At 40.3% G+C, this 15,939-nt stretch overlaps 5 protein-coding genes across 6 annotated transcripts; 4 read left to right on the top strand and 1 right to left on the bottom strand.

The window, feature by feature from the left end:
• Positions 1–48: 48 nt before the first annotated feature.
• On the bottom strand, positions 49–1,431 carry LOC130690589 (TM2 domain-containing protein CG11103-like). The gene is made up of 4 exons (XM_057513616.2): positions 1,226–1,431; positions 1,075–1,162; positions 901–1,016; positions 49–838 (listed from the first exon to the last, which is right to left on the bottom strand). The coding sequence occupies exons 1-4, from the start codon at positions 1,429–1,431 to the stop codon at positions 625–627; spliced, it is 624 nt and encodes a 207-aa protein (XP_057369599.1). The 3' UTR covers positions 49–624.
• Positions 1,432–1,586: 155 nt separating this feature from the next.
• On the top strand, positions 1,587–2,847 carry LOC130690593 (calcineurin B homologous protein 1-like). 2 transcript variants are annotated; one of them, XM_057513620.2, is made up of 4 exons: positions 1,587–1,729; positions 1,851–2,050; positions 2,111–2,351; positions 2,419–2,847. In XM_057513620.2, exons 2-4 carry the CDS (start codon positions 1,864–1,866, stop codon positions 2,561–2,563), a joined length of 573 nt encoding a protein of 190 aa, XP_057369603.1. In that variant the 5' UTR covers positions 1,587–1,729; positions 1,851–1,863; the 3' UTR covers positions 2,564–2,847. The 2 variants fall into 2 exon arrangements, with proteins under 2 accessions (XP_057369603.1, XP_057369604.1); XM_057513621.2 differs by having other exon boundaries at positions 1,847–2,050.
• A 490-nt stretch (positions 2,848–3,337) lies between these two features.
• LOC130690609 (uncharacterized) lies at positions 3,338–7,970 on the top strand. The gene is made up of 6 exons (XM_057513635.2): positions 3,338–3,459; positions 5,830–6,516; positions 6,592–6,703; positions 6,856–6,954; positions 7,105–7,411; positions 7,484–7,970. Exons 1-6 carry the CDS (start codon positions 3,379–3,381, stop codon positions 7,581–7,583), a joined length of 1,386 nt encoding a protein of 461 aa, XP_057369618.1. The 5' UTR covers positions 3,338–3,378; the 3' UTR covers positions 7,584–7,970.
• Positions 7,971–8,255: 285 nt separating this feature from the next.
• LOC130690535 (kelch-like protein 6) lies at positions 8,256–11,242 on the top strand. The gene is made up of 9 exons (XM_057513545.2): positions 8,256–8,699; positions 8,766–8,879; positions 8,948–9,767; positions 9,837–9,986; positions 10,048–10,156; positions 10,213–10,334; positions 10,392–10,483; positions 10,554–10,671; positions 10,761–11,242. The coding sequence occupies exons 1-9, from the start codon at positions 8,475–8,477 to the stop codon at positions 11,066–11,068; spliced, it is 2,058 nt and encodes a 685-aa protein (XP_057369528.1). The 5' UTR covers positions 8,256–8,474; the 3' UTR covers positions 11,069–11,242.
• Positions 11,243–12,217: 975 nt separating this feature from the next.
• Positions 12,218–14,823, top strand: LOC130690538 (sphingomyelin phosphodiesterase-like). Its single transcript, XM_057513548.1, has 9 exons — positions 12,218–12,369; positions 12,439–12,677; positions 12,747–12,914; positions 13,036–13,263; positions 13,334–13,506; positions 13,582–13,864; positions 13,930–14,205; positions 14,300–14,493; positions 14,573–14,823. Exons 1-9 carry the CDS (start codon positions 12,309–12,311, stop codon positions 14,724–14,726), a joined length of 1,776 nt encoding a protein of 591 aa, XP_057369531.1. The 5' UTR covers positions 12,218–12,308; the 3' UTR covers positions 14,727–14,823.
• Positions 14,824–15,939: the final 1,116 nt, after the last annotated feature.

Raw genomic sequence — 15,939 nt, 5'->3', positions numbered from 1 at the left:
CAACAAACATCTCCTGGCGTGAGCTGCTATGGTGCTTGGGAACTTCTCTTTTTTTCAGCGACATTTTCCCAGAGTCTTTATTCGTGGTAGGCGTGTCTGCTGCCTTTGTACATAACCAGGAGTGGCAGCAGCAGTGACTTGACTTTGATTGCCGTCAATTATTGAGGGCGTCTGGAGTACACATTTTTTTTACGACTGACGCCTGTCGCCATATGTATACAAACAGCTCGACTGGCTTACTTTTTTCTTTTCTTTTTTGACGAGAGAACAAGCAAGGCAAAAAGAATTACTTCAGCATCGTTCGTTCGAAATGAGGCAAAAAAAAATACAACCCACTTCCTCTTTTTTTTTTTGGCCTGGAGAGGAAAAAAAGAGAGGAGGAAACGGGAGCATGGTGCTCGGCTTCAGTGTGACACAAAATATTCGAGCGTGACCGGCAGAGAAATGTTCGTGTCACGCATGTGGTATTATACGTTCATGTTAAAAAAAAGGTGCGTCTTGTCTTTTTTTTAGTTTCTTTCCCGTTTTCTTTTTTGTAAAAAAAGTAAATTATTTAGATAATTTGTACATGTCGTATCACGAACTTTTTGTTGGTACAAGTAAAAAAAAAAGCGTTTGAACAATTTAGATATACGGAACCCAATTTGAACCGTCTTCCGGAGTTAACCCGCCACTGACCAGCAGTACAATATCTACAATCCACCAAATGCCAACTCCACCTAGAGTTAGGAGCTTTCCAACTGCGGTACCAGTTTGGCCCAAGCAGAATCGGTCAATGCCCAGAAACCCCAGTAGAATACTGTAGATCAAAGTTGTTGTGAAGTAGTGACCTGTGTACCTGAAATGAAATAAGACAGCTATTACATTACACTCATGGCACAACACAACATTGGATTTTACTTTATGCAAGGAAATCCATCCTTTAGAAATTTGTGATCACCGTAACATTCAATCCCAGGAAGAATGACACATTCCACCTTGGTTTTCTCAACATCTTCATATCTTTGGCCTCCCATCTATTAAAAGAAAGACCATACAATTTTACGAAAATGCATTTGACAAAATTGTACATACTTTCAAACATCCAAATCCTAGATGATCTTTAGCTGTCGTATTCCCTTTCAAGTCTACAGGTTCATCACAATCCATAAAATCTAAAGACCTACCAAATACGAAAACTTATCAAACTCGAATAAATCAATATTCTTATTATAGTAATATTTACAACAAATTGCATTGGACTAGTGGTCCGAGTGGATTGTACACTGAACTAGGAGACATTGAACTATTATTATGGCTTCCACTATGTTCCGGGACTTCAGTTGTCAAAACCCCAATAATTACGAAACAAAAATGTAGAACTAGGAGAAACGTAGACACCGCTTGACTGTAATGAGCCATGTTAACGGGTGTCCGAAACAACAAAATCATGCTAAACTAAAATGCATCATCACAAAATTCACGTGTAAGCGTTTTGTCGATTATCATCTATGCGATGTGTTATCGATTCCGGTGTATCGATCAAAGCAATTTTTCCTCATGAAAATGCTTAAAAAGTCGTGAGTGGAAAGTCGCGCCCCCTTTTCGTTCTTTCGCGAGTTGTCTGCTACAGTGAATGTTCCTTGGTTCTTTGCCCGTTACGAAAACACCTCGAGAAACCAAGGACATCAATCAGAAAGGGCCGTTTCTGCTGGTTGTGAAATATCTTGACGCGCAGATCCTTTTACTGGTAATATCCGACACGCCATTTTGATTACGAACGTCCGAGGATTGTAGTGACGATTGATGCTTACCACTTGAATTGTAGCTATAACCTATTTTTACGTATTTTAAAACTTTGGCCTAGATAGTCTGTAGTACAATATGGGGAACCATTCGTCGCTTTTGCTGAGAGAAGATGAAATTGCAACCATCCAGCAAGAAACTGGGTTCACTCCCAACCAAATTGAACGCCTCTACAGCCGATTCACCAGCCTTGACAAAGGTGACAATGGATTCCTTTGCAGGGAAGACTTCCACCGTATCCCAGAGTTAGCCATCAATCCTTTAGGTACAGTAAAGATTTACATATTGTGAGCTTGTTCAGACTGTAGTCATTTTTTTTTATCAGGGGACCGCATTGTCAATGCCTTCTTCTGCGAGTCTGGTTCAGAAGACCAGCTAAACTTCAGGCAGTTCATGAAGGTGTTGGCCCACTTTCGACCGGTGAAGAAAGATAAGGAAAATAAACTGAACTCTAGGGAAGGCAAGCTCAGATTTGCCTTCAAAATGTACGACACGGACAACGACGAGCAGATTTCCAAGGACGAGTTGCTCGGTGTTCTTCAAATGATGGTTGGCGACAACATTAGGTAAAAAGCTTTAATCATGTATTTGCAACCTTCGGCTATTCACGATAACAATCTATTTTTAAATCAGTGAGGAACAGCTGGTTAGCATCGCGGAAAGAACTATTGTAGAGGCTGACAAGGATGGTGACCAAATGATTTCATTCCAAGAGTTCTGCGCCGCTTTGGAGAGGACTGATGTGGAGCAAAAAATGTCCATCCGCTTTTTGAATTAACACAACCAAAAAAAGTTCTCCTGTCAGCACCTACCGAATCTACCGAAATTACAGTGAACATTTTGTACAACTTTACTCTCACTCTTTATTCTACTACTATTATTACGATTACTAATACTAATATAAGTCGTACAGATTTAGGGTTAGCCTACCGTATATATGCAGATATCGCTTTTCATGACTCTTTACAGTCTCTCGGGTGTTAGTGTGTGATCTTCTTTTTTTTTGTGGTAAGGCAGTTTTGATTGTTACTTTATAATAAATAATAACGGCAGAAAAACCAAGCCCCATCTTTTGTGTAGTAAAAAAAAAAAGAAGAAAAAGTGTATAGATTACAGGTCAAAATATTTTTTAATTTGAAAATGAAAAAAATCTTGAAAGGTGAAACCAGTGGGGGGAAAGGTTTTTTTCACAGTTTTTATAACATTTTCTTTTCCCTTTTTTAAACTTTTTTTCATGGTTCGTTGGTCGTATATCGAAGACATAACTCGCGCGCGCGCGGGCTCCTTGTTGAGCGTAATTCGACCCCCATTGGGGCGCCAAGTTCACAATTTTGCGCGCCTCTAGCGGCCAAGGATGGAAACATGAAAAGGCGCCAGGGCTGACCCCGGTGCAGTGAAGGGAGGCTGAGGTAGTCTTGGTCTGTCCTCCGGACTACCAAGGACGACATGTTGTTCATCCGGTGAAGGGAAAAAAAGAAAAAAAACGATTCCCAGGAACGCAAACTTCCGTTAAGTCAAACAAGCAGTTTTCGTTTACATGTGTGTGCATGAGCAAAAGAAAAAAAGAAAACAGGAAAACAAACAATTGACAAGATGCGTTGGTTGATTTGCCTGTCGTTGTTGATTGCCGTTCATCAGTGCCGCCATTTATCAGAGGAAAGACGTAAATTGAAGGTAAGAATAAACCTAATTGGATAGATGATATTCATTTGAAATCTCGACAGTGTCTTAATTGCTTGTTGATTGTTTATTCATTCGTGTGTCTGTGGAGTTGCAGACGAATGATCGCGTGCTCATTACGAAAAAGCAAAGCAAGCAAAATCTGTTTCGAAAGAGTTTTCCTCTTTTCTTTTTCGTTCGAAATATTTCTTTAAATAATCCATAAATAGTCCGGCCAAGTCAGAAGGCAAAAAGCGATGAAATTTGTTAGAGAAAACCGCTGGTCGGTTTTTCTCCTTTTTAATATTTAAAATATAGGAAAAAAAAGGGAAGAAAAAAACAACTTGATATTTTTATAGTTTTATGTAGTAGTAGGGGGAAAATGATTTTTCGAACGCGCGGCGTAATAAACCACGTCAGGGGGGCGGACGGGAAAAAAAGCTACAAAACAATCCCTTATGTTGCTCTCACAACCACGTGTTAATAGCTCATGGAAAACGAAAAAGAAACCTTTCTCCATTCTATCTGCTGATGTGTGAGAAGGGATTATATAGACTCTCGATTCTCATTAGAATACATAGCCTTTCGAATGCCTCCGCTAAAATGGTGGTGAGAGGCCGCCACGAGAGACTTGTCTAAGAATTTGTGTGTGTATTTTTGATTGTATTCCTCTTCGTTTGTCTTGTTCTATACCTATCCCGAGGGCCTTCATTTCCTTTTCTCTCCCACAACCGCGAACCAATTAGTTACGACGAGTCTTCCGCCTTCTTCTTCTTGTGGCGTTGCCTATTTATTTATATGTGAGAACCGAGAAAGAGCTTCGTTCCCCTCCTCATTTTCTTCTCCTCCCTCTCTGTTGCGCTGCCTATTTTATACTTATTTATTTATGATGATGATTATACGACGAATGAGCTTCAGAAACAACAACAAAACAATTCCAGCTGACCTTTCTTCAAGTCGTTTCCGATTTATTTTTTCAAATAGAAATTCCTTTTTTTTTTCTTCCAATGTCGTCCATTAGACCCAGACATTCCACATTTTATTTTACCAGGTACCAAATAAAAAAAATGTGACAAAATGTTGTTGATTTTTAAGTCCTACCTATCGTTCTGGGTGGCCATTTGCTTCAGAAAAAAAGGGTATATCGTTTGTATACATAGAAGACTTTTTTTTTCCTTTACCGGTGCGCACAGCACTATTCCCATTTATTAGTCGTTAAATGGACTGGAACCGTCAGAAAAAACGGGATCTACCGCTTCCAACAAAATGCGTGGAAGAGAGAAAAAGTTTTGAATTGCCCTGTCACAACAATGACACTCTCCCTTCATATACACACAGAGTGTGTGTGCGTATATAAAAGGTGCCAGCTGGGTGGGCATCCACCCTTTTCTTTTTTTACGATCCCACGTTGAATTATAAAAGAAAATCTGAGCGTCTGAAGATGTGTGACATTTCACAGCTGCAGAAGCGGGTTTGGATTTCTCATCCGCCCCACATCACGTGTCATTGGGACTGTTGTGATGTCCCATCAGATTCTTTTGATATAATATTCGCTGTGTGACATACCAGATGACACCGTTGCCTTCATCATTCTTCTTTCAAAACACCAAAAGAAACCCTCGTCCAACTCTTAAGAAATACTCGGTTTCAAATTTCATTACGTCCCTTCAAAACCGACCGTCTTTCCTCCTTATCTCTCTATTTATTATGTCTTATCAAATAAATCTGTATAGACATTTATAGAATACGAATATTTTTCTCTCTTCTTCAACATTTCATCCCTCCTTTTTCTTTTGAAGGAAAACTCCCCCGCCCTTTTCTTTCCCCCCTCTTGTAAGGTTCTCCGACACACAAGGCTCCCTACTGTTTAGCCCTCTATGCACTACTCTTCTTTCGTTGGAATACCAATATAAAATGCAACCCCAAGAAAAAATCCAATATCTTTGCCTCACCCATCTTTTGTGTCCCATGTTTGAGGGCTCCTCCTTCCAAGACGTGATGGACAAATTTCTCTTCATGGAACGTCAAACACGGCGCGGAGGGGGTCGTAAAAAAAAGGGAATCGGCCAACAGTGGAAAAAAGTGGGGGTCCCAAAAACAGCAGGGGTATATTTCTCGGCTTTAAAAAAAAATTATATTTCTTCGGGTTCCGCAAGGAAAAGAAAAAGGCATATTATTGACACAGAAAGGTCGCATTCCATCGGCTCGCGCCAGCGAAAGCCTGGACGGCCCATGGATATTATCCTAAAAAAAAATGTACCGGCAAGCGAAAAGCACCCTATGGTCTTTTTTGGCTTTAAGGCTCCGTCTTTAACCGTCCTTCATCCATTCATCATTTATTCATTTTTGTTTTTCTTTGTTATTCTTTTTGAAAAATATTTACAGCGCCAAGGACTTGCAGCTCATCGACATGGCGGTCGAAGGAGACATACTGATGATGTTGCTGGACCGACCGTGGTGGTCGAAGACGGACAACCGGACTGGTCAGAGAACGAATATCAACCGGTCGTGTTGAAATTCGAAGTTCATTTTGCCGCACCGAGACGGAAACATCAGAAAAAGAAGAAAAATGGCGGAATGGGTTGGAATCGAACAAACGCCATTACGAGTAGTGGCTCCGGTTCATCTGGTTTCATCCACCTCTTCCTGCCGCTTTCACTCGACTCTGCTCCCCTTGCCCCGACGTCAACGACGACGTCTCGATCGACTCCCGCTGTGACGGCTGCTGCCATTTCCGGAGCGGAAATGATGGTGACTCACCGTCCATCTAGCAGCAGTCAGGCCTACAGCAGGAGGGTGAATAATAATAACAAGAAAAAGAAAAAGAAAACGAAACGAAAAAAGAAGAAGGTCCATCAACAGCACGTTGATGAGAAGAACACAATGGATGCAGTCGACGACGTCACGGCGTCGGTCGTAGACCGACGATACAAACCCATGCAAGCGTCGCCTAGCAATCGACTAATGCCTCTCCTTTTACACGATGACGGAATACCACCGATGCTCAACAGCCTTTCGAGCGACGAAACGCAACAATGGGCTCGCTGGCTTCGCTGCACTCTTTGTCTCAAGGTACAGGGCACACAGTTATTTGTTATCCGAGCAAAGTCTCTGAAGAAAATTTGTAATCATCTCCAACGTTTCTAGAACGACAAAAAGCAGTCGGACGAGGAATCTGCTCTGTGCCAGCTGCAGAATGTCGAGTGCCGTCAGGCCAACGTTACCGCCGAAAATGAATTGACTACATCCGGTTGTCAAGGTAACGCACCATGGATCCATCATTTCTAACCCGTATTCTTTTTTTTTTCAGTTTGCCTCCCCTCGGAGAGCGCAACGGAAGATTCATATTGATTCCCATTAAATAAAGCGAAGAACGAAAAAAACATTAATTTCTTTCGTTCGTTTTTTTAGAATCAGACACTTGTAGTCTATGGCAACGATGTGAAACCAGCCAAGAAATACCGTCTCTCTTTGTGGCTCTACCCCCTTGCCCGTGCACCTACCCCACAGGTATGAAAACAATATTTATGCATATTACTAAAACAGACACAAATAAGATGAGCTCATCCTCGAATTCCATTAGCATGTTCTTAACATAAATAACATAATCTCATCCACCCGCTGATATTGTTGTTTTGTTTTCGCTGTTTGGGATTTTAGGATTAGTCTACAATGATCGAGTGTGGGATCCGCTCAACCGGCATCACTATCGGTGGCGGGAGATTAGCCTACAGAGCGAACGCGTCGACATCTACCGGCCGGGAGCCGCCTACTGTATCCGAAGCTTGTCGGTCGTTCCCAAAATGACCCTTTCGTCTCAGCAGTGCTGCTACGACGACCGCAGGAGGTTGCTCACGCGAGGATGGGCAGCTGGAACACCGGCACTCGTCTCACCTGAAGCTTCGGTTCACCTCAGTCGCGTCACGGAGCGACTACCCTGGCTCGCCTGTAAAGGCGATTTCTCCAGGTAAATTTCTTTAGCAATTTTTATTATACGGGGGTGTTATAATTAATTTTGAATGTTTTTTTAAAAAGTCAGGTATCATTTACAGAGACCACCTGATAACAGGTTAAACTGTTCAGTTAATCCTAGCGATGAAGAATATCAACGCCAAGTACTGCTGGCCACCAATTATTGAACTTGATAATACGATCTCGATAGATCAAGTCCGATACGCGTGCTTCTGGTCGCAGCGTTTATTTCACGAGTTTCGATGAAACCAAAGAATTTGGCAAATGAAATTATTGTTGGCTAGCAGAAAACCAGACAACGCCATTTGAAAAACATTTTTATCTAAATGAGAAAAAAGATTTTTTTTTTTCGGAAAAAATCAAAGCGATCCAGTTCCTTTAAGTTATCATCACACGGCGTCTAACAATAATTCAATTCTTTTTTATTTGAAAAGAAATCCTCACTCATCATCATCAGCAAATCATCAGATTCTTGTAAATTTCCCTTTGTTTCCAGTATAATATAATTTGCTTTTTTCTATTAAGTAAGCTATGAAAATACACACAATAAATATTAAGTGCCATGAAGCGGATTGAATTTATGTCAGCCACTCACTTAACCCTGTTACGCGGTAACCTTTTGCTGGCTATATACAGCATTTGGTTGTTCGTAGAAAAGGGAAAAGCAAACATTGGCGAAATTTCCTAGCCAATGTTGTTGCAGCTTAATGTTCTCAAATTGGTAACTGGAACGACACAAAAGCAGCTGGTGTTTTGAACTATTTGTTTTCGAATTTCGTAGAATGGGTTGTCATGGTGACGCTGGATTTGTAGTCTGCTGTTGCATTCAAAATCACTGCTCGTGGTTTCCTGTTATGAATTCGAAGTGGTTTATCTGCCAGTATTTAATAAGCGCGTCATGTGACGGCGGTTTTCTTTATCTTATATAATACAAAAAAGTCACAGCCAAGCTTGAAAGCCATAGAACACAAACATTTCAACCTTGGTATGACTTCTGGATGTTTTTTTTTTTTTTCAAATTGCTAGGCTTAGCACTCCGCTAAAACCGTGAATACAGCATGGCTGACAGACAAACATATTCAAATGAAAATGATGTTTCTTCAAGTGAAACCGCGCTCAGTATTTCAAAGAAAGTCACTGATACTGCACCAGATGTAGTCTTGCTTTGTGATGGAGAAAGAATCTCTTGTCATCGGGCTGTCTTAGCTAAAGCAAGTTCATACTTTAGTGCTATGTTCAACTCAAGTTTTGAAGAAAAGGATAAACAGTTGATAACTATCCAGGTATCTCATTTGAAAAACATCATGTTTTTCTGGTAGTTGTTTTTACTGTTTGCTTACCTTATTCAGGATGTAGATGGTTTTATGCTTCGAATACTTGTAGATCTATCCTATGGCTATCCTTTGGAGCTTGAAAATGAGAAAATGATGCTGAGTCTTCTTGAAACAGCATCAATGTTGCAGGTATTTTTCTAATGTTGTGGAACCTCAGTGAGAATTCTCACATAGTTATCATTTTGATTTCTTTTCAGTTTCTCGAAGTTCAAAAAATGTGTGTCCGATTTCTGCTGCATACTTTAAATGAAAGAAATGCCCTGCAGTTCTTTGCTCTTGGTGACATGATTGGAGTACCAGAACTTTCAAAGCAATCTTTCTCCTACCTATTGTACCACTTCAACAATATTGTTGAATCAAGAGAATTACTCAGTCAACTACATGTGGAATTGCTTCTGAAAATCGTCGGACATCCAAATCTCAACTGTGATGACGAAATCCAGATACTTCAGTTAATTGATCGCTGGATTACCGACCAAAGTGACATCGTTCCTGACGACAAGGTGTTCCAATTATTCGCTTGTACTCGATTCAAAGTAGTGAAGGAAGACGATTTTAAAACAATCTCCTTGCTTCCTTTTGTCCAAGAATCAAAACTGCTATCAAAACTTGTGTCCACTGTGCATCTGAAACTCCACACAGATGCAAGGCGCAAGCCGTGTACGTGCCATTGCCACGGTAAAGGGGCAGACTTGAAAGTTGAGGGATGCAAATTATGCAGTACCGAAAGTATTCAAAACGTTGATAATAAGAACAATGATACAGATGTTGAAGAAGAAAGGGCCTGTCTTTCCACCCCAGACTACGATAAATTCCGATTACGTGAAATTTTCCGATCTCCGTGTTGTTCTAAGAAAACTGAAAAATTAATCGTTGGTGATAAAGAAGAGGAAACGAGTGATTGCATTCCAGCTGGTATTTTCGAATTGGTGGACCAACTTTTATCCACTTCACCGAGGCTTCCACCTTTTGTTCCATGCGTCGTGGGCCATGTTCGACGTTCCGAAAATTCACCAGGTTCTTTATTAAAATTAAATTATTAGCCTTTCCGAATGTTTCGTCTAATTCTCTTTATTAAATTCGTAGATGGGCCAAGTTTGAAAAAATCGAAACAAGTTGAAGGACCCTCCCTTTTAATGTTTAGTTTCAAAACGAAAAGCTTCAAGAGCCTAGTTCAACTTTCCAAAGTCCACGAAGGACCAGTTGAAGCTTCTGGTTATAAAGCTTGTACACTAGGTATAATATGTCTTGAGATGTTTTTGATTACACATATAATACTGACATGCATCCTTTACAGGAAAAGATGTCTACATTTTTGGTGGAGAATACATGTTCGGATACAGCAATTGGCAAAACTCTGTCTGGCGATGGGATAGCTTCAAAAACATTTGGAACATTGAAACATCGTAGGAAATGTTTTCTTTATTTTAATCGCTCGTAGTAAAACGTCCATTATCTGCAGAATGCTGTCATCGAGAAGGCATCATTCGATATGCGTTCACGAAGAATTCATTTATCTGATAGGAGGATATGGAAAACACAGAATTATTTTAGATTCTGTCGATCGTTATGACACTTTTAAATGTGAGTCCATATAGTCTTTTAATCAATATTTAATATTATATGTGTTAATTGTTGTAGGTTCGTGGAAACGCTGTTCTCCCTTACCCAGTCCTCTTTATTCAGCAGCTTGTTGTAGTTACAAAGGAATTGTATACGTTTTTAGCCATCAAGTAAGTCGCACCTTACACCATTTAATTTGAAAGTTAAATATTTTTGTTACAAAAATCGCGATAATTTTAGATATTTACCTATGATCAACAATTGGACGAGTGGCATACATTAGCAAACGTCAGGTTACCTGCGGATGCAACATTTTCTCAGGCCATGTCCGTTAAAGATGGCGGGATATATTTAACAAGTAAAACTTATGCGAGAACAACAGTGCAGTAACATCCAAAAAATTAACACCTACCTGTTTTGTTCACTCTGTTTTTGCTTTGTTGACAGGTGTGTACTCCAACCTTCTTTACCACTTCGACCCGGATGCGGAATCGCTTGAGGTTTGTATCGTCGGCGAGTTTGGGAACAATGTGCTCAACAGCTGCTACGTTGAAAGTCTCCAGAGTATTTTCACATTTTCCACAGCTGAAGTCAGTGAATCAGCTGGATTCCCATCGGTGCATCAGGTAGAAAGTTTCGACTTGGATAGCAAATCATTTTCGGTCCTCTGGAAACAAGCTTCTAACGAAGGTCTCATTACTGACTTTGGTATTAGACACAGCTTGGGCTGTTTTTCATTCCTCTCTTATGAATAATGTTTTATTCCCTTTGAAAGGGATTGGGCTGGGGGATCGTCTAACACCATCTGCGTTTAACCCTGGAATTTTCCAGCTATTTTTGTCTGTGTCCATTTACCTTCGTTTGCATCGATTTCTAGTGATAGGTGTCAGTAGAATAGTATCAAAAAGAATAGAGCGCTTTCAGTCGTGATCTTTGACCTAGAATGAAAATAATATATATATATTTTTTTTTTTAAGTAAATCCTTTTTGTCTGGTCACACGTGATCCAAGGGAAGGGGGGCTGCTCTGTATTAAGTCAGCGGGGCATGATGGGCATAGAAAGAACTGAAATAGCAGCAACGGGGAGCTCATGGCGTTCTTGACCACTGGGTCTAACGCCTTGCAGTCTATAGGCGTGTCTTTCATTTTGAAAACTAGAATGTGAAATTGCCATCCAGGTGGGTCGGAAGTGAATGGCTCGCCGAGGAGAGCCACCTGTGTTTGCAGAGGGGATCGGGGGAAGTTAATTCAATTGCATTTTACAAATGACTTGCAGAATTTCGGGGTTTTTACCGGTACGCCCAAACTTGAGAAATTAGGGAAGGGGGGAATGCTATTATTATTTTTTAAATATTAAAACGAAACGTACCAACGTACCAGTTATACGATTTAATTCTTTTTCGCAAAACAGAAGTAAACAGATATTTATTTCAAGTGTTAAAGGGAGAATGACATCTAAAAACAACAGTCAATGGAGAGTGTATGATTGTACTGAATGATACTGGAACATCAATCATACCGGTGAGTCACCAGTGTCATTGATTGACGTTTAGTGCGGTATCAATCGGCGGCATGCCGATACAAATTTACAGTTATCTAATCGTTTTTTTTAGTGTCTCCTGTCGAAAAAGTTTTATGTCGCGCCAGAATTTCATTTCCTTGTTTTGCCATTATCGAGTAAAACATTTGAAAAAAAAAAAAAAATACGAGAAAGGTGGGTTTTTTTACGACACAAGTTGTTTAGGTTAAAGTGATGGAAAACAAAGGATAGACCTGTCAAAACATGCAGCTTAAGGTAAGCTCAATCAAATGTCATTTCCTAATCTTCATCCGGCTGATAGAAGCTGTGTTTCGTACTCAAGTCGTGGATAAACATCTAATAGTTCAGACACAATGTTATCTACCTGACTGATATTTGAGACATCAATAATACATTGCCTATGCCGTACCTGCGTCATCCGTGAACGTCTGTCAGTACTGTTTCATCCACGAAACATGATGCGGTGGCTTCCCGTACTCTTCGTTGCCCTAGTGGGTAGCTTTACGCTACTGGATGGTATTTTTTAAAATTTCAATTATGTTCAATTGTAAAAATTAACTGTAATTTTATTGTCCTTTTTTTCAGGTGCTCCGGCTCCTGCCCTACCTGAAGAATTGGATGATGCCGAGCTTTATACCGAAGACGGTAAAAACGTCGTCACCTGCGCCCTTTGCGCCACGGTGGTCGAAGATGTAATGATCCTTCTTCAAAATGGCACCGTCACAGACGAGCAAATTATCGACTACATCATCAACACCTGCGCAATGTTAAATATATTTACCAATCCTGATCAAGTGTGCGGTGGACTTACTGCAATTGCTTTGGTAAGTCGATGACTACAAAACGATATGTCACAAATAACGTATTAAACTTTATAATCGATTTCAAAACAGCCAACTATCAGATATATCTTTGACACGGGTGTTGTCATTCCTGGAAATATCTGTGGAATGCTTCTACAAGGACAGGAGTGCGCATTATCTGATCCAGAGCCATTAGAATGGACCATTGTACCCAGCTCAAACCCCAAACCACCTGTAAATGAACCAAGCCAGCCACCGGTATGCTTAAATTTTTCTTAAGCCCAACCTCATCGATAAAATTAATTATTTTAAAAAACATATTGAACTGACAAGGAATCGAAAAAGAATTACGCTGACAGATTTACTATTTCGTTTGCAGCCAGATTCACCAACCATTAAAGTATTGCATTTGTCCGATATTCATTATGATCCGGAATACCTTGCTGGAGCAAATGCCGTGTGTGGAGATCCTCTGTGCTGTCGTGCTACGTCCGGCCAAGTCGTTAATGCCACCGATGCAGCTGGATACTGGGGAGACTATCGAACATGTGACATGCCCTGGTATTTAATTGAAGATGCAGTCTCTCAGATGGCCACAAGACACCCGGTAATTAATGGAATCCAACAATTACCAGACAAGAAGCAACACCAATTAAAATTGTTTTCTTCTTTTCAAGGATGTTGGCTATATTATCTGGACAGGAGATTTGACACCTCACGATGTCTGGTCAACTGCCAAAGAAGAGAACATCTATATCATTGATCGTTTGATGACTCTAATGACGCAATACTTCCCAGGCGTACCTGTGTACCCAACGTTGGGAAACCATGAGTCCCATCCAGTCAACACGTAATTCAGCGGATAACAAATTTCATCTACGATACTCCTCAATAACTTTTCGTGTTTTTTGCCACGCTGTCACAGGTTTTCTCCACCGGAGATTACGGATCCCGAACTCAGCACCAGTTGGCTGTACGATGAAGCTGACCGACAATGGGCACGATGGCTTCCGGCTGAAGTTTCTTCTACAATCCGTTATGGAGGCTTCTATACTGCCCTTGTCCAACCTGGACTTAGGATAGTTTCGATGAACATGAACTATTGCTATACTTTGAACTACTGGACCTACTACAAATCACAGGATCCAGCCTCGAGCCTTTTATGGCTTAGTCAGGTTCTGGAAGAAGCCGAACTGAATGGCGAAAAAGTAACTTAAAATGAAGTTTTTTTTATTTTTTTAGCATCAGAAATTAGCATCTTCGTAATATGTAGGTTCATATACTCAGCCATATCCCACCGGGAAACGAAGATTGCTGGACTATCTTTAGCCGTGAATTTGCAAAACTTATCAACAGATTTGAATCGACGGTAGCCGCTCAGTTTTATGGTCACACCCACAACGACGAATACAAAGTTTTCTACGACGTCGTTGAAGTTACTCGGCCTGTCAATGTTGCATTTATTGCGCCAAGTCTTACCACTTATTCTAAACTCAACCCAGGATACCGTACTTACACCGTTGATGGTCAACGACCTGGTTCTACCTGGGTTTGTTTATCTTTCCTAAAACTAGCGATAATTAAAAATGTGATAATATCTATTAATTTTCTTTATCCTCCCCCCCCTTTTTTTTTTTTTGAAGTCTGTTTTAGATTTCAGCACTTTCATCATGAACTTGACTGAAGCTAATCAACGAGGTTCAGAAGTAGCCCCTGTTTGGTCAGAACTCTATCAGGCAAAGCAAGAATACGGTCTTACTGATTTGACGCCACTGTCGATGGATATGCTTTTCCAGCGGATGTTAACGGATGACGCTCTATTTCAACTTTATTTCAAGTATGTCAATGGACCGTATAAAGAATAGAAGTTCAAGTAGGCTTTGATATAATGTTTGTATTTCAACCTTCTATTGAAGGAATCACCACAAAAATGCAGATGAGGTTGTGGCAGAAGGCTGTACCAATCGCTGCAAATCTAACTTGCTCTGCCGCATTGTTACAACCGATATTGCAGACCAGAGCAAATGTGTCAATATTCGCCATGAGCTTTTCAGCCATCCTGAATTTTGATCAATTATTTGCAAATGTGTCTGTCAATTTGTTTTTTAAATTTCATTATTCTTTATGTGCTAAGAGAAATACATTATCACTAGAGTTATTAGATCAATCCGGCTTAAGGAACAAATTCCGTTGTGAAAGCATTATAGCTTATGTGTAGAGGGTCTGACTACGAAGGCAGAAGGCTGAGGTTCGAGTCCTATCCAAACCATTACGTCAATTTGTCATAAAATTTTTCTGAATATGTGAAATAGGATATCCTGAGATCACTTGCAATAATGGTTCATATAAAATCTAGCTCATGGCTCAATGGTAGAGCATCGGCTTCGAAAGTCAAATGTCTATGGACCGTTCCCTCAGCTAGCGATTCTGTAAATTAATATTGCAAGTGTAAAGAAGTTACCTTGTATTTACTGGCAAACGTGAAACATAGAATGTGTGACTCATGGCTCAATGGTTGAGCATCGGCGTGGTACGCCGAAGGTTTGGTGTTCGATCCTCAAAAGAGTCTTATAAAGGGATGTTTCCCCATAATAGTTCAATCATATATTAAAGTTTCCTCATATTGCAATAGATATGCAACATTACTAAAGGCAGACACATTAATACGAATTGGAATTACAATCAAAATAATCTATATAATGCGTTACTTGAAGCGGTAATAATGATGCGAATTGAAATGGTATCACCACTTGAAAAATCTGTTTGTCGATTTCAAACATTTATATTTATAAAGAAAATGACACATCGGTATGCGTTACTATCTTACAAGACGTGCCCCATACTAAATGCACTTGAATGAGATTCGAACCCACATATATCAGCTTACTAGACTGATGCTCTACCATTGAGCTACTTATGACATTTTTGTAAAGTCTAAGACTTCAACACATTAATGTGACAGTGCGCGCGAGTCGATAGAAAACCAAATCCCAATGGGGGGATATAGGGGGGCAGGTGCCAGAAAGGCAAGACGTCCGCTTCCCAACTCGAAGGTTCCTGGTTCGATTCCCAGGTCAGGTTTCCTATTCCACGGGCTTCCTACCTTCCCAGGTGTCACGATTCCACGGGGCCAGTCGGGTTGGGAAACTTCGTGCGAAGCACGCGAACGGATATTTTACTAACAGTTAATCTCATAACCAGTAAAAAATTTTAATAAATAAGTTATGTTTCTCTTTACTGAGTACCTAGAAACTGATACATTTTACAGCGGATTTAAAGCTTA

The sequence above is a fragment of the Daphnia carinata genome, chromosome 6, assembly GCF_022539665.2.
Source record: "Daphnia carinata strain CSIRO-1 chromosome 6, CSIRO_AGI_Dcar_HiC_V3, whole genome shotgun sequence".
In the NCBI taxonomy this organism is placed as follows: Eukaryota; Metazoa; Arthropoda; class Branchiopoda; order Diplostraca; family Daphniidae; genus Daphnia; species Daphnia carinata.
Note: the sequence above shows the minus strand (reverse complement) of the source record. Positions and strands in the feature narration are given on the sequence as shown.